This window comes from Saccostrea cucullata, unplaced genomic scaffold (assembly GCF_032062105.1).
Source record: "Saccostrea cucullata isolate Sc308-1 unplaced genomic scaffold, CSIRO_AGI_Scuc_v1 ctg3172, whole genome shotgun sequence".
In the NCBI taxonomy this organism is placed as follows: domain Eukaryota; kingdom Metazoa; phylum Mollusca; class Bivalvia; order Ostreida; family Ostreidae; genus Saccostrea; species Saccostrea cuccullata.
In genome coordinates, this window is record NW_026933746.1 from 42,501 (window position 1) to 59,075 (window position 16,575).

The following is a 16,575-nucleotide window of genomic DNA, read 5'->3' on the forward strand; positions in this document are numbered from 1 at the left end:
AAAACAGTGAGACTGCCCCAACCAATACATGCACACTCAAAATTATAAAATTCACTGGTTAAATAAATGGTAACTCTACAGTTTAAAATTAATGCCCTGTTCACACGGAGAGTTTAATTTGAATTAAACATAAAGTTACTGCGAATTAGCTTCGCTTAGCGTTCACACGGAAAATTTAATGCGAAATAGTTTAATTCGAATTAGTTTACTGCGCATTAAATTACTTCGCATTAACTCTGTGTAAACGCTAAGCGAAGCTAATTCAAATTAAATTTTGATGCATGCGTTAGGCCAGAACTAAGTCACAGGACACGTGTTGGTGGTTATATATAGGTATTTGTGCTATATTTGGTTAAAAAATTGAGGGAAAGTATGTTAATCACTAAAATCAATGAATACCTGTAGCCACTACATGATGAATCAAATGGATGGCTCTGCATACATGATGTGATTTACAAATGACGTCATAATAGACTTACTTATGCCTGACTGTAGAAGTAAAGTTTTAATTCACAGTAGTTTACTTCGCATTAGCTGTCGTGTGAACACAATTTAATTCGCATTAATTTGATTCGCATTAGTTTACTTCGCATTAATTTACTGCGAATTAAACTTGTCGTGTGAACAGGGCATATAAGATGAATTGTCATTTTTGTAGGCATAAGGAGATCAGTCTTTAGAATGAGTAATTTGTGAATTGTATGGACTTGCATGTACATCTGTTCAATAAATTACAATAAAGCCTGGGTGATAGGAATTGTACTTCTCAAACTCAAAAGTACACACTGTACATGTTTTTACCCATCAATATGTAATATGTCCTCTAGTTTACAAGTTTATAAGGCCCAAGAAGCTTCTACATTCCATCCCTTCTAGATATGTAAGATAGGTACATTTGATATAAGAGATAATCATATAGGCCTGAATGAATACAGTAAAAAAGCTAAGATTTACTGTGATAATTTTTTTTAATGATGGTCAGGAAAATTACTAAGAATACAAAGAAATCCCATGGTGGAAATAAAATGTATTTCATCATTAGGAATAATATTTTATGTTGAAGTAAAAATTCAGGCACATTCAAAACTTGTGTAACAGGAAAGGAGAAAATGTGTGGTTGGACCAGGAATTGAACCCAGGAACCCCGCTTTACTAGTCAGGTGCTCTACCGAATGAGCTACCCAGGTTGATACCCATAGCACAACCATTACATATCCTTCCTTAAAATTATCTTCATCCTTGCAGACACAAACCAAATTCTTATTAGCCCCTGACAGGAATTTCACCTGCAAATCCAGAGGGGTCAGTACATGTAGCATCAAATCTGTAACAAGGAAGGAGAAAATGCACGACTGGACCGTGAATTGAAGAAGGGACCCCTGCATCATTGGTCAGATGCTCTACTGACTAAGCTTACTAGGCCTATATCCAAGACCCATATAATTACACTTGCATAAACTTAAAAGTATTTCATAATATATTGATTGATATTACAATACATATCTGTCAACCATCATTAACTAAAATCAATTGAAAAAAAATCAAAACTGTTATTCACCAGTGACCACAATGAAGTAATTTTTGAAAACCATTATAAATGACTAAAACCAAATATAAATGACTGTTAATGGTGTTTAAATTTCTAAAATTTAAAATTCTAGTTTTCCTGCCGGCAATTATAGTTGCCAGCTAGGAATAAAACTTTTAAAATAAATGCCAAATTTCTCACAGAGTGAGAAGTATTGTGGGAGGAAAGTTGATGAATATGTTTACTATACAGATAACACGGAGAATTGCATATTCTTCAATAAAAGCACAATAAAAAAAAATTAAAGTGATTGATATGAGAATTACTAGAGTATATTTAGGGCTGTTAGATACCAGTCATTAGAAAATAAGACCTCAATAACTTGTGTAATTAATATGTTTTTTTTTTTTTAATTTATTTAACATATTGACTGCTTTAATTTGAAAATGTATACGAGTACATGTAACAGCAATTAGTTCATTGTTGTGCCAACTTGCTCCAAGATTTCCCGCCCTCGAAAATTGCATATTCTTTGATGATCATATTTTCTTATATAATTGCCAATATTTCTTAAAATAATCTCTGGTTTTATATTTACAGGCTAATTGAATCTTCAATTTATACTCTTTTTAGTTAAAATCTGAAAAAAACTCCATTAACTTAAATCAGAATTCACTTAAACCTACATGAATATATCCCTTACTCAGATAAGTATACAATGACTTTTCACAACATAACGGTTTTATAAAACATTGACTTTATCATTAAGTTACTGTTTAAATTTAATTTTTTTTTACAAAATATTAAATCTAAAATTGAATTTTAAAGCAATTGGTTTATTTTTTCATCAAAGTGCAATATTTTCTTTGAAAAATATAGTTAAAAAGCTAAAAAATCATTTTAAAATATATTTTTTTGAAAAGTCGGTTTCCATGGCAACATAATAATAAAAGATTTTTTTAAAAAATTATCAATTAATAAAACACAACATTTACTAAATATTTGCCAAATTTCAAGCAAATTGGTTGTCAACAATTTTAGATATTTGCATTTTAGTACACCACTGTGATAATTTTGTTGATATTACAAAACAACTCAGTCCTGAGGTTACAGCTCACGTAAAACAAGTCAGCACACAAAGGGTTAATATCGAAATTTCATTTGAAAAAAAAGTTTCATGCGCTAAAGGTTAATTTAAATAAAAAAATGCATATTTTAATAGTCCTTTCGAATACTAAAGGTATACCGGTATATAATTCAAACACTATCAATATTTTCAAAGTACCATAATACAGTTTCTGTGTACTATGTTCAGTAAACATCAAAGGATCAAAAGTTATTTAGAAGATCGCCATGAGTCCCAAACAAGGTGTTCAGGGTATACACAGGGACCAGTAAGTTTTTGATTAATATTTGCTCTGTGTACACTTCGATATGGTAATGCAAGATACATATTACATCATGCAATCTAATTAAAATTAGATGTTAGATCTGCTTGCATACTCGCTACACTAACATCTAACAACATCCCATAGAGGGTCACATCAGAGGTCAAATTCTATCAACCAATCAAATCTTCGTCTGCAAAATCATGGTATATTTGTTGATGAAATCGAAGTGGAAAAGTATAGAGATGTTCTGAATTTGACCTCTGATGTGACCCTCTATGAGATGTTGTTGGATGTTAAGTGTAGCGAGTATGCAAGCAGATCTAACATCTCATTTTAATTAGATTGTACATCATGTGACGTCAGAGTCTATGCAAAGCAAATGAGCCCAATATGAATTAAAACTGAATTAGTATCTGCACTCACCCTAACAGCCACACCATGAACACATAATTTTAATGGATGTAAGTAAATTCAGTCAAAGGTTGTTTTGACATTCAACATACCAATACCTTGGCAATACCAGATCACACCTAATTATGCTAATATTTTTTTTTTTTCAATTTTTATATTATGATCAGGAAGATTGAAAACTGCGCACATGATCAATTATATTGTTCATATTAAACATACCAGTTCAATTTTCTGCAAATATAGCTTCTGAGACCAAATACTTGTGCTCAAGTTTGTGACTTTTTCAGTCCATCTTTTCCTCACAAGAACTGAAATACAAATATAATTTCTTTAACCATAGTACACACAGTCAAATCACAGGCACCTGAATTTTTATGTGGTCAAATTGTGGAATGATCATGATGATAATTCATAACCTTTTGTCACTTAATTAATCAAGAAATGTTTAACCAGGATATCAGTATAACAAAAAAAAAATTAAAAACAAAGTGATAAAAAGGATACGTACAATATTGTTCCGACGTAAATAACTAAATATCTGTACCGAAATTGATGAGTAATTTCTCAAAAATAAAATTACGAAAATTTACAAAGCGCTTATATCACCAAGATTGATTTTGACAACCAGTCGTCCACAATATATTCGACTCAGCTTTTGTCCGACTTACCCAATAATACCAACCGGAAGTAGGTTTATTAATTTGGCTCCCATTTCGAATCGCAAAAGCGATGGATGTGTGATTTTTTGTAGAAAATTTTATTTTGTAACATGTCAGACAGAAGAAAAAGTAAGAGAAGATCTAGTTTAGCAGCCAGTAGGATCCAACTTCAGTATGAGAAGGCAAAAATAAGTTCATCTGGTGGTAAGATCCTTCCTTGGCTTGCGCTTGCATAGACCATATATCAACTATATCATAATTCACACCGTCAAGCTCTCGCACACACAAATGAAGACAGTTCAGTGGGTAGACTTTACTTTACTGGTTCCCAGATCCGCAAGAACCCCATACTCATTGAACTATGAAGTAACATATAAGTCACTCAACTGATAAGGGTTAGTCTTGCACCTTATTCCATAGATAGAATGTTCTATCGTTAAAATGATATTGTCCTACGGACCCGGTTTAACGATAGAATTCGTTCCGTGTATTCGTAATGTAGCAGAAAGAAACACGGGCGATAACTCGCATAGTGCATTTACTTGGAACAATCTAGAGAGTTCGGAATGTAAACATGGCCGGTAATTTGAATCGAGAGAAAAACGTTGAGAAAATTAATTGGATTTTCGTATTTATATGGATTATTTTTTGGGATAAAAGGCATAAGCAATCTCAAGAAGGTTTGTTTTGATTATTTTGGTAGTTATTCCCAGTGCAAATCATTTTATATTCTTCAAAATCGTTTCGGAGCGGATCCACTCCGATTTGCTACATTACAAGTATATGGGACGTATTCTAACTGTGGTGAGGGCCTGTACCGAGACACAGTTAGATTATTCTAACTACTTATTCCACTGATTAGGGTTAGTCTTGCACCCATCTGAGAGATAAGGGTTAGTCCTTGCACAAGTATTCGACTAGTTAGGGTTAGTCTTGCGTCCATCCAAGAGATTAGGGTTAGTCCTTGCACACTATTTATTGTTAAATCTAGACCCTAAAAAGGGCATGGTAATCCAAGAATCAAAAGGGCACTTTGCGTCGCGACAGCATCTTGTGAGGGCACTTTTTAAACAAGTGTAAAAATCTTTGAAATTTAAACATTTACTATTTTTTACATACTTTAACATGTTTAATAACTTTTAATATCAATTCATAGTGAACATGCTGAAATCTTTATTTAAAAAAAAAGATTAATTTAAAGTTAAATTCATATATCTGTGTTCAATTCATTTTTGAACAGAATGCCAACACAATAGACCCTTTCAAGGTTAGTGGACGCCATCTTGGATTGGGGGCATCACGCGACTATCGTAGCTAACGTAAACAATTGCAGCTGATGCAGATGCACCGCATCAATTTTTGTGTAGCGATCGCTTCACAGTCATTGTCATTTAGAACTGAATGTATACGTATTGTAAGCAACATATTTTAGTCTAAAAAAGAACATTTTCTTTATTAATTGGTGTTTATTTACCTTAGATGAACTGCAATATTACAACGTGCATCATGTAAAACGTGCGGAGATAGAGTGCTTATGTTACGTTACTATCTATCCTCTTCTTACATTTTAAGCATAAAATATTTGTGGAAATCAAAACAAAAGAAGGTTTAAGCATAAAAACACTCATTTACATTTTATTGTTACTTGGATGATTTTTTTAAAATTAATTTCTTTAATATCTATACCACTAACGCGGGCGGATCCAAATGAGAATATTGAGAAGTACTGAATGAATAAAAGCCCATAAAAACATCTGTAAATAGACAATATACTTAAAAAATAATATTTACTTTAATATAATGTTTTTAGCTATTTTATTGAGACAACTTTAAAAAGGTTTTAATTAATTAAATTCAAAAAATAAGAATATAAACTATGTGTAAAATTATACAATGATTTAAAAATATGTTGCATGTATATATCAATGATTCAATGTCAAAATTGCAACTTCAAAGTAAATAATTTACACAAATTTATTTAAACAGTAATTTTTAAAAAATAATTTTAATCATATAAAAAAAAATTGTCTGTGTCATGTGCACTGTGTGTGTAAAATTCTGCTTAACTGTTAAAATTATTAAAATAAGGTTTACAATGCTTTTTACAATTTTTTGGACCTTAAAAGCTATACAACATTTAGACTGTGTATTGACATTAATAGTACTTCAACAGTTGTAGCTTCTGACTAGTGATGCAAAGTCTCTGATTCGATACTTGGTTATCTAATGCTTAATTCCATCATTAACATTTATTAAAACAGAAAACAATGTTAGTTTACCAGAATCAAGATGATACAAGAATCTAAATACATGTACACATGTATACATGTATACATGTATTGAAGACCTTTCCTTTGTTTAGGACTTCATTTTGTTAATATGATATATTCAATTACAATGTATTGATATTTCATCCATCACTTGTGTATATTTTTGTAACAATACAATCCGACTTCCCTTTTTCTATTTCATGCACATCTAACAAAAAATCTATGAGCCAATGCTCACCAGTTAAACCCCTGCTCTGATGTGAATATACAATATTATATCAATAAATTCAAGTACAGTTACAGGCAGATGCACGGATCAATAGGAAGTTGACATCCAATTCATACAAAAATGAAATCCCACCAAATGGCATGCCTCAGCAAAGAATGTGCTAAACTTTCAAGCATCTGTGATGAGTAGTTGCTGAAAAAAATAGTACATGTATTTGACTGATTAGGGTTGGTGTAGCATCTGCCCGGGATTTCGGCTAAATGTCTTAGTCCGTGCATACTGTCTAAGAGATTAGGGTTAGTGACTCTTTCTCTTAAGAAAATTAAGAAATTCAGTTGCTTCTGTAATTTTGCAAGGTCATAATTCAGTTTCAAAGCCATTTCCTTGTTTTTTTTTACATGGAAGAATGGTTTAGTCCGAAAGAAATAACACGAAGCATTCGTTAACAATTATTTTTTGTCAATTTTTTCAATGAATAAACAATATTTATTAATTTCTTTGGAAAATGCGGTTAAAAATGAAGTTTTAAACTAAACTTTTAACCGTAGAATTCGATTTTTGGGGTCAACAGTCAGCATGGTCAGGGGTGTGACTGAAATCTGTCATTTTTTAAATGACGGATTGTCGTCATTTTTTAAACTACGTAGTTCCGTCATTTTCGTAAATATGATGAATTTTTGTCATACTTTTATTTTCAACATAATTCCTCTATCTTGGTTGTTTAAAATCAAATTTTGAATTTCCCGCTTTAATGGTAGTGTTAACGCGAGTGTTAACGTGAGTTTCCTTTCATCTGGGTCACTAATTCCTGCCTACCACGTTCGTTAGAACACAGGAGTTTGCGTACCTATCAATTTTACCGCAAATTTCAGTACCGTAAATATAAAAAATACGTAATACCTTTAATAATAACAATAAATTATTTACTGAAATTTGAGGTAAAATTGATTACGTATTTTTTTATTTACTGAAATTTGCGGTAAAATTGATAGGTACGCGAACTCCTGTGGTTAGAATATCAACACAGAAGGTGAAAGTTTGAACATCAACATAGAAGGTGAAAGTTAGAACATCAACATAGAAGGTGAAAGTTATTATTTAGCGGTAAAGTGTCGAATTTTGGCAGTTATTATTATAGGTATTACGTATTTTTTTTATTTACTGAAATTTGCAGTAAAATTGATTACGTATTTTTAGCTCACCTCAACGAAGTTGGGAGAGCTTATGTAATACCCTCGGCGTCCCCGTCGGTGTCGGTGTCGGCGTCCCAGGTTAAGTTTTTTGGAGCAGTTTTCTTTTAAAGTACTTCTATGACCTATATTGATTAGACATGCATGGAAGATGTTTCTAGTGTGTTTCATTGTACCAGTCAAAGTTTCAGATGCTGCAATTTCAGCAAAGGAATGACCAGGTTAAGGTTTTTGGAGCAGGTTAACATTTTTGGTGCAGTTTTTGGTGTCGGTGTCATTTCCAAGGAACTATAAGCCCTATGTTGACCAAACTTTCATGGATGATACATCTAAGGATGCACGCTACCAGGCTTGCTTCGGATGCTGAATCTGACCTACATTTTCCAGTTGAGTGAACAGGTTAAAGTTTTGGTGCAGGTCTCATTTCCAAGTAACTATGAGCACTATAATGACCAAACTTGCATGGATGATACATCTAAGGATGCACACTACCAGGCTTGCTTTGGATGCTGAATCTGACCTACATTTTCCGGTTGAGTGAACAGGTTAAAGTTTTGGTGCAGGTCTCATTTCCAAGTAACTATTAGCACTATAATGACCAAACTTGCATGGATGATACATCTAAGGATGCACACTACCAGGCTTGCTTTGGATGCTGAATCTGACCTACATTTTCCGGTTGAGTGAACAGGTTAAAGTTTTTGGTGCAGATCTCATTTCCAAGATACTATGAGCACTATAATGACCAAACTTGCAGGTTTCATACATCTTATGATGCATACTACCAGGCTTGCTTCAAATGCTGAATCTGACCTACATTTTCCAGTTGAGTGAACAGGTTAAAGTTTTTGGTGCAGGTCTCATTTCCAAGATACTTTGAGCCCTATTTTGACCGAATTTGCATGGATGGTACATCGAAGGATGCATGCTACCAGACTTACTTCGGATGCTGAATCTGACCTACATTTTCCGGTTGAGTGAACAGGTTAAAGTTTTTGGTGCAGGTTTCATTTCCAAGTAACTATGAGCCCTATAATGACCAAACTTGCATGGATGATGCATCTTAGGATGCACACTAATGGACTTGCTTTGGATGCTGAATTAGACATACATTTTTCAGATAATGGACCAGGTAAAAGTTATGGGTGAAGGTCTACTACCAAAAAACTATAAGGCTTATATAACATTGTATAAACCAAACTTGCACAAATGATGCATCAAGGGATGAAAACTCTCAAATTTGCTTCAGATGATGGATTTTAATTACATTTTCATGAAAAAGAACTAGTTTGAAGTTTTTATATAGCTCTATTCCAAAGTATCAGATCAAAATTGCATAAATATTTTCATTTTGGAATGTACACTTTTTGTTGGTTTATTGTGTGACTTTGCCTTACTTAAAGACAACATTCGTTGAGGTGAGCTCTGTAATCTCTGATTACCTATGTTTTTTATTTACTGAAATTTGCGGTAAAATTGATAGGTACGCGAACTCCTGTGGTTAGAATATCAACATAGAAGGTGAAAGTTTAAACATCAACATAGAAGGTGAAAGTTATTATTTAGCGGAAAAATGTCGAATCATGGCAGTCTTAGTGAAAAAGAAAAATCATCACAGGACATTCGGACAGACAGTTAAAACAATTTTACAGGACCAAAAAAGTTTTCACCAGTCCAATTGACCAAAGCTTTTATCATATAATGATCATAACAATGTCTCTTTATATATGAATCAATAAACAAATAAGGCGTTAGATTATAACTGAAATATTTCTTTTTCTTCCCTGGTACTGTTCTATCGAAATATTTTAGAAACATCGTGGCAGAAGTAGGTTTAACAATTATGATCCAGAGAATATTTCTAATAATGTGTTTTGGTATTAGTTAAAGCGTCTATATGATGAAATGGAAATTAAAAAATTTAAAACCCAACCAAAACAAACCTTGGACAAACGGACCGATTTTACTAGTTAGTACATCGGACTATTAAGATTTTCACCTGTTTTGTCTGATGGACCGGTGCTTTTGGGATAGACTGTTTTGGTAGAACTACCGGGGTAATTCTAGAAACATTCTAAATTTTATGGCTAGCCAATATTCTGTCAAGCAGAACCCTATCTCTGGCACACACTGACACAGACACTTTTTTCTTTGTCTTTATTTTCTTTATCTCCCCCAAAAGCATCAAACCTCTGCACACTATTTGAAATATATCGTATCGACTGGTAATTTTCCATAAAACCATAGACATCTTTCCGATGTTATCAGGTCTAGTACGATCACTAGATTTAGCTACGTAGCTTGATTTACCTACTTAGCTTTATTTACCTACCTGAGGTAGCTTTATTTAGCTACCGAATCAATCTTATTTCTTAAAAAAGCATTTTTCTCAGGATGTGCAGAAAATCTTATTTTGATGCAGTGATCAATTTCAACTTTGAACTCATCTGAAAACAATTCATGAGCAAATCACTCTTGAAGAAACGTCTTTTTCTGTGCAATTGCAATCAAAGTTCTGAAAGTTTTGAGGCTATATAGGACAGTTAAAACAGTTACCGTATAATCCCTATTAACCGCCCCTGCCCCTATAAGCGCCCCCTTAGGTCTTTTTCAATTGTCAGGGCCCCCTGTAGGCTGTACAGTGATTAAAATAAAAGAATGGTTTAAAAAAAAAATTGAAGAAAGTGAAAATGAAACTTGTCTATTACCCAATATCTCGGTGGAAAATGAATAATTTAGCATACTTTGGGTGGATTATCTTCACTTTAAGTGAAGTTAGACATTATTTTAGTGTTTCCTTGTATTCATTTTTTTTTTTCAAAAGATTTTTTGAAGTTAACATATGACATTAGATATCATGAAGAGAATACCAAAATAACCGCCCCCTTTTTGCAATTTTCTAAGCGTCCGGGGCGGTTAATAGGGATTATACGGTACTCCTTGAATGAAATTACAAAGAAGTCCAGTTCTGGTTCACATGATAATAGATCGGTAATTATTCAGCACGATGTGAAGTAATACTCATCCATGCCTCACTACACATAAGAGAGGAAACAGTTACCCAAACAATAGAATTACATGTTTTGCTCTAAATTGTACAAACGCTTTAAGAACCCTCTCTACACTGCACACTAAAGAGTTCTGATTCTAAGGTATTTTTCAGCAGTTAGAGTGATCTGCCCCTAGATCTAAATTCTAAAAATTGAAATTTACAATATATTACACAATTTGTAATGAATACAAGTATTCTTAACATTTTTAAAGGCCAAGATCAATTAACTGAACCTTTTATTTACATGTATTTTCTCTACTGAAGTAATTAACAGTGATTTGTATTCACTGATTCTGTGTTGTCTTTGAACATTTTTCCCGGGGGTAAAAGTCACGCACCATACAGTGAAAATTAAATAAATAACCTCAATATTAACTCCTTTATACAATATATTTTTCTCAATGTCCAAAAAAACTTTTGCACTGGTGTATAGAGGGTCCTTAATGTATAAACTATCTCTGCTTTGGATTGGGTTTTTTTTAAACCTCCCTGGTACAAATATTAATAGTCATTTACTTTTAATTTTTTGTCTTTTTTTAATAAAAAGAAAAAGAATTGTTAAAAGTTGCATTGAAATACCCAGGTACCTAAATAAAGCTACCTGAGGTAGGTAAATAAAGCTACATAGGCAATTCTACCTACATAGCTAAATCTAGTGATTGTACTGGACCTGGTTATTATAGAAACAGGTTTTTAGCCATGCAATCAAAATCCAAGAACATATTTTGGCCAGAGATTAGTCCAGTCCAAAGACTGTTTCTACTTTATTGACAGGTACTTGTATTTAAACCTATTCCAGGTAGCTCGTTTTACCTACTTTTTACTTAACTTGCACTTTGCGGCAAAATACAGGAGCAGCACAATATTTCTTAATACTGAGTTACTGACGTACTGATGATGAATAGGTATGAAAGCTGATCCCTAACACGTCCTAGGACATAATTTTTTTTTTAACCTTTCCATATCTAGCTTCTTTATTCGTGCTTCTCATTATCAATTAATTAAATATGTTCTTTCTACAGATCTTTACAAGATAATAAGTCCAGACAAAACAGATGAAGAACGTCTAGCTGCCCTACACAGAACATGCTTAGAGGTTTGTAAAATCGTGCTTCAAGCTTCCACTCTCTGTGTTTACTTTCTGATTATCAAAGTCTGTATCATGATTGATTCAAAATGTTCTCTTTGTTAATTGTAGTATACACTGCAGAAGTTGGAGGAGGAAAATCCAAACTTAGAAGGACTTGAAGATTTAAAGAAAACATGTAAGGTGTAAATTAACAGGGGTCTTATTGTAGAGTACACGTAGGACTAAGTACTACTATTCGTGACTGTACCTGTAAAGTACAAGTCCTTTGATGATGTGAGACTAAGTTGTAGAGTGTAATCAAAATCAGCTTAGTGCTGTACATTTGAGAAGGAAGATGTTTAACTATTTCAGTAAAACATGTAGTAATATATATATGTCATTAAAGATCAAGACTTTATAAATGTATTTTACAGTGTTGGACCAAGGACTTAGAAAGATATCTGAATTAGAAGAAAATGGAACTTTTAAACAAGCTTGTAACAATGACAGGCATGTAAAATTATACTCAGTCATTGTTTAAATACTTGTATGTCAATAATGCATATATCTCAAAATTAAATCAAATAATTAAATTAGAAATTAGGCTATCTAAATTTAATGCTCTGGTTCTCAGGCCAATTTTCTCCAAAACAGATGCGGGCAGGAGGCATTTTATTTATCATTTTATTGGCAATAAAGTAGATGAGGGAGGTACTTTTTTTATTTTCGAATTTTCTTTAACATAAACATGATAAAGATAACTTTTTTTATTCACAGATATACTTTCCATGTCTGTTTGCTTTATCCATTGCTTATCAGCGTGTGAACATCGTAGGCAATGTCTTCGATTGTATTTTCAAACGAAGTGACCAAAATCTCTGCAAATGGCTACCGGAAGTGATAGTTGAATACTAAACTACGAAAAAATGACGGAACTTTTTTTCCAGATTGGTCTCCGCAATACCAACTTTTTATTTTATCAAAAATACAATAAAGTTAGCAATGCGGCTACCTCAAAATGGATGCGCGCGGGCCTGAGAACCAGAATCTCAATTTGATATAGCCTTAGATTATCAAATTTAAATACTGTACATGTACTTTTGTCCACGTGGGATTAAGAAGACGGTATGGTTTTCGCTTTACTGCGCCCTAAAAGTGTAATGACATCAAAAAGTTTTGAAACTGGCTTAAATATTAGTTAAACATATGACTGTGATAAATCAGGAAAGAATATTGCACAAAAGATTACCATTCTGCAAATATGACGTCATTAATATGAAGCATTTCTCTATTTTCAACAGAAAAAGCCTCAAAATGGCCCATTTCAAGGGTGATTGTCCTTTAGAAAACAGTGTCCACAGCCATTGCCCATGTTAATTTTCTGATATTTTGTGCAAAATTCAATAACAAATCACATATCTCAAGATCTTTGTGGGCGATGCCTGTGGACAATGTTATCTGAAAGAAAATTCCATTGAAAACTGGTGTCTTCTGCAACTTTTGAAAAAAATACGGGAAAATGCACATGTTTATGACGTCACAATTAGCATTTAAAAACACATGTGAGAAAAATGATTTGTATGATTTATCTGCATTGAATTTCAATTATTTAAAAAGCATAAGTTTTCAACTTTTACACCAGTTTCATTTTTTTAGAAAATCACAGGGCAAAATTTGTATTGAAACCATACCTTGTTCTTTCCACTATCTACGCGAACGCAATTTTTCCACGGAAATTTGTCACAGCATACTACAGTTTCATAAAGGAAATAAAATGACAATCCAAGATATCAGTGTAATTTCATACTTGCGGATTGAATAGAAATTTTGTTTCCGCGGAATTATGAATCCGTGGAATTAAGTACTTTTACAGTACATATATGTTATTAACGACATGTATTTAAATTTACTGTCAATTTGATATTTTTTGCAGAATTTTGACAGAAAACCCCCATAATTTAGAAATGGATGAAATAATTGAAGCCTTAATCAGCTACAACAAAAGGTATGTGAAAAATCTTCACAGCCATTGACAATTTATTTCATTAGACATATCAAAATATCAGATTGATTACAGAAGGCATGATTATATTTTTAAGAAAGCAATTTCTAATGATACTTATACAATCAATAAAGCACCTATATATGTAATGTTCTTCCATAAAATAAATAATGAATTCTTTTAAATGGACACCTTTTGTTTTTGACTTGATTTGCAATGTATCAGAATATCTCATGTATGTAGTAATGTTCATCATTTATCTTTTGTGACATAAAATAATTCTGACAAGAGTAATTCTTTAGAGTAAATTTTCTGAAGACCACTTTATAACTTTAGTAACAAATTAAAACTGGGATTACTCATTACATGATAAATACTGATGTTGTTACAGACTGGAGGAAGAATCAGACCAATGGGAGAAGTTACTGAAGGATTCCAATAAAGCTGTGTTAGAAATGGAAGCTCAGTAAGTCATTTCTAGTTAAAGTCATATATGGCATATTTTTTATAAGTTCAGACTAACTAAAATTGAAAAGATCTTTCTATACTTTTTTTGTAAATTTACACATAGGAAACCAGATAAGTTATCTCCTTTAACGTGGAAGGATGTTGATCAAGAAAAAGCTGCCCAGTATTTACCTGAGCCTCTGGATGTCAGCCTCTGTAACAGATTGGAGAGGACCATAGAGAACGTCAACAAATCGGTAAGTCTATGTCTGTTGTTTTATGCTTCACCATGAATATAACCGTTGTACATAGTGTTTGTTATGTCAGTCTTTCTGTTTGTCCTTCATCATACATTGCGCCCAACCCAGTTTCAAAGAAACTGTTCAATACAACCCTTGTATGACATATTTTGGTAATTTATTATATGTGCCTTGTTAATGGATACAATATTTTATAAACTTAAAATCTGTTTTTGCAATTGCAGAATTTATTTTTTTTTTTTTATTTCATCAGAGCCAAAGGTTTGTATTTCTATGTCCTAACCTGAGAAATATTCAAGATATTTATACTGATAATAAGGAGAAGTATTTTTGCTTTTCATTTTTTCCAGGTAGAAAAATTTGGCAACACAGTTTTGATTGTTCAGAATATTCAAACCCTCTGTGAAAAAATTCTGAAAGAAAAGTCTGAAAAACTCAGTAAGTTGATGCATTTTCTGGAATCTAGATGATATATTTATTATATGCATGTTATGGAATATCTAAGTGATAAATTAAAATTTGCATATCATGGAAAATCTACCAGTAAGTGATAAATTAAAATTTGCATACAATGGAATATCTAAGTGATAAATTAAAATATCACCGCCCTTGCTAATAATGACAAAAATAAATCCCTGCTAAAAATTCTGCTAATATGGTGTTGATTTATAAAGTTGACAAAGTTTTTTTTTTTTCAATAAGAATATATTATAATATAATATAGAAAAAACAATAATTTTTATACGCCCGTCTTAAGACGGGACGTATTATGTTGTAGGCTTCATGTCCGTCCATCTGTCTGTTAGCTTTTTTGTTTCCGGCTCATAACTTTAATACTACTAGGCCTAGGATTATCAAACTTTGTCATCTGATGCATCTTGGGTAGAAGGTGTGTCGCGCACAAAAAGTAGGTTGCTCTGACCTTTAATTAAGAAGTTATAGCCAAATATGGAAAAATCCTTTCCGGCCCATAACTAGAAAACCATAAGACCTACAATCATCAAACTTGGCCAGTTTATGCATCTTAGGTAGAAGGTGTGTCGCGACCTATTTCAAGGTCACAGTGACCTTTAATTTAAGTGAATTTTTAAAAAAAAAATGTGTCTTTTTACTATTCATTTACATATCCCAAATAATGTAAGAGTATTGCACTGTTCTTATTAAAAAAGTGTTAAATCAAGAAAATACTTATTTTTTTTAAGCATATACTTGACAGCAATCTATAACAAATATAATGTACGTCAGAGAAATCCTGCCTCTCCCATGAGTGTAATTATCAAGCACTGGTCAAGAAGAATTTTGATAACAGAAAATTGCATGTCAAATTAGAGAGAAATTAATGGGTTTTGAGTGCAAGGAGCTAACTGACAGAGCATTGGTGTTATCTATATCCCTTGAGTATTGGGCAAATGGGTAAGCCTGTTTGATTAAAAATAGCTCTTGTTGACTAGCTTAAGTTTTAAAATGAATTTGATGAAAAGTAATTAAAACTAATTTGATATTGCATAATAGACTAATCTGATATTATGTAATATTATTAATTTAAAAACTAATTTTATGGGGTGGGGTGGAATCAGCATGTCCATATGAATTACATATTAAAACCTGTCGGACATTAAATCTCAACCAAAAAAGAAAATCTTTGAGTATTTTATATGTTTTTAAAAAAAATTTATAGTAGATAGTGCAGACCCATTCATCTCTTGGTAGTAATGAGTAGACAAGCATCCAGTTAAAGATTAATTAATGAGTTCAATGTAGGAAGGCTAGCTGTCTCAGTCGCTCTGATTAAGCAGTCTTATCTGTACCCTTTGGGGATTAGACAGAAGAACTGCTGGTCAGTTTATAACATATGTCATTTGATGGCCAGCCTTTTCTTTTCAAAATTAATTTGGTATAGATTAAGTTGTTAAAACTAATTTGATGATGGGCATTTGACAAGGTCTAACACAACCAGCACAGAAATCTATCAGTGATGTAATATTTATTATAATTGATGCCTACATCACAGGGGATGGATAAATATTATAAGGAATGGAAAAATCTTAGAATCAAGGTTGAAGTGAT

At 32.4% G+C, this 16,575-nt stretch overlaps 2 protein-coding genes across 3 annotated transcripts in view; one reads left to right on the plus strand and one right to left on the minus strand.

Moving 5' to 3' along the window:
- Positions 1-3,976, minus strand: part of LOC134239236 (multivesicular body subunit 12B-like) — a 19,481-nt gene extending 15,505 nt beyond the window's left edge. For both annotated transcript variants that reach the window (XM_062721397.1, XM_062721396.1), the window contains exons 1-2: positions 3,839-3,976; positions 3,550-3,638 (exon numbers count right to left, since the gene is read on the minus strand). The gene's annotated coding sequence lies outside the window, so the exon portion shown is untranslated. The remainder of the gene's footprint in view (positions 1-3,549; positions 3,639-3,838) is intronic.
- A 51-nt stretch (positions 3,977-4,027) lies between these two features.
- Positions 4,028-14,946, plus strand: LOC134239237 (uncharacterized; the record flags this gene model as incomplete). The annotated part of the gene is made up of 8 exons (XM_062721399.1): positions 4,028-4,193; positions 11,753-11,826; positions 11,929-11,995; positions 12,234-12,309; positions 13,733-13,804; positions 14,193-14,267; positions 14,373-14,505; positions 14,859-14,946. Coding segments are annotated over exons 1-8 (679 nt in total), but the record flags the coding sequence as incomplete, so codon positions are not given.
- Positions 14,947-16,575: the final 1,629 nt, after the last annotated feature.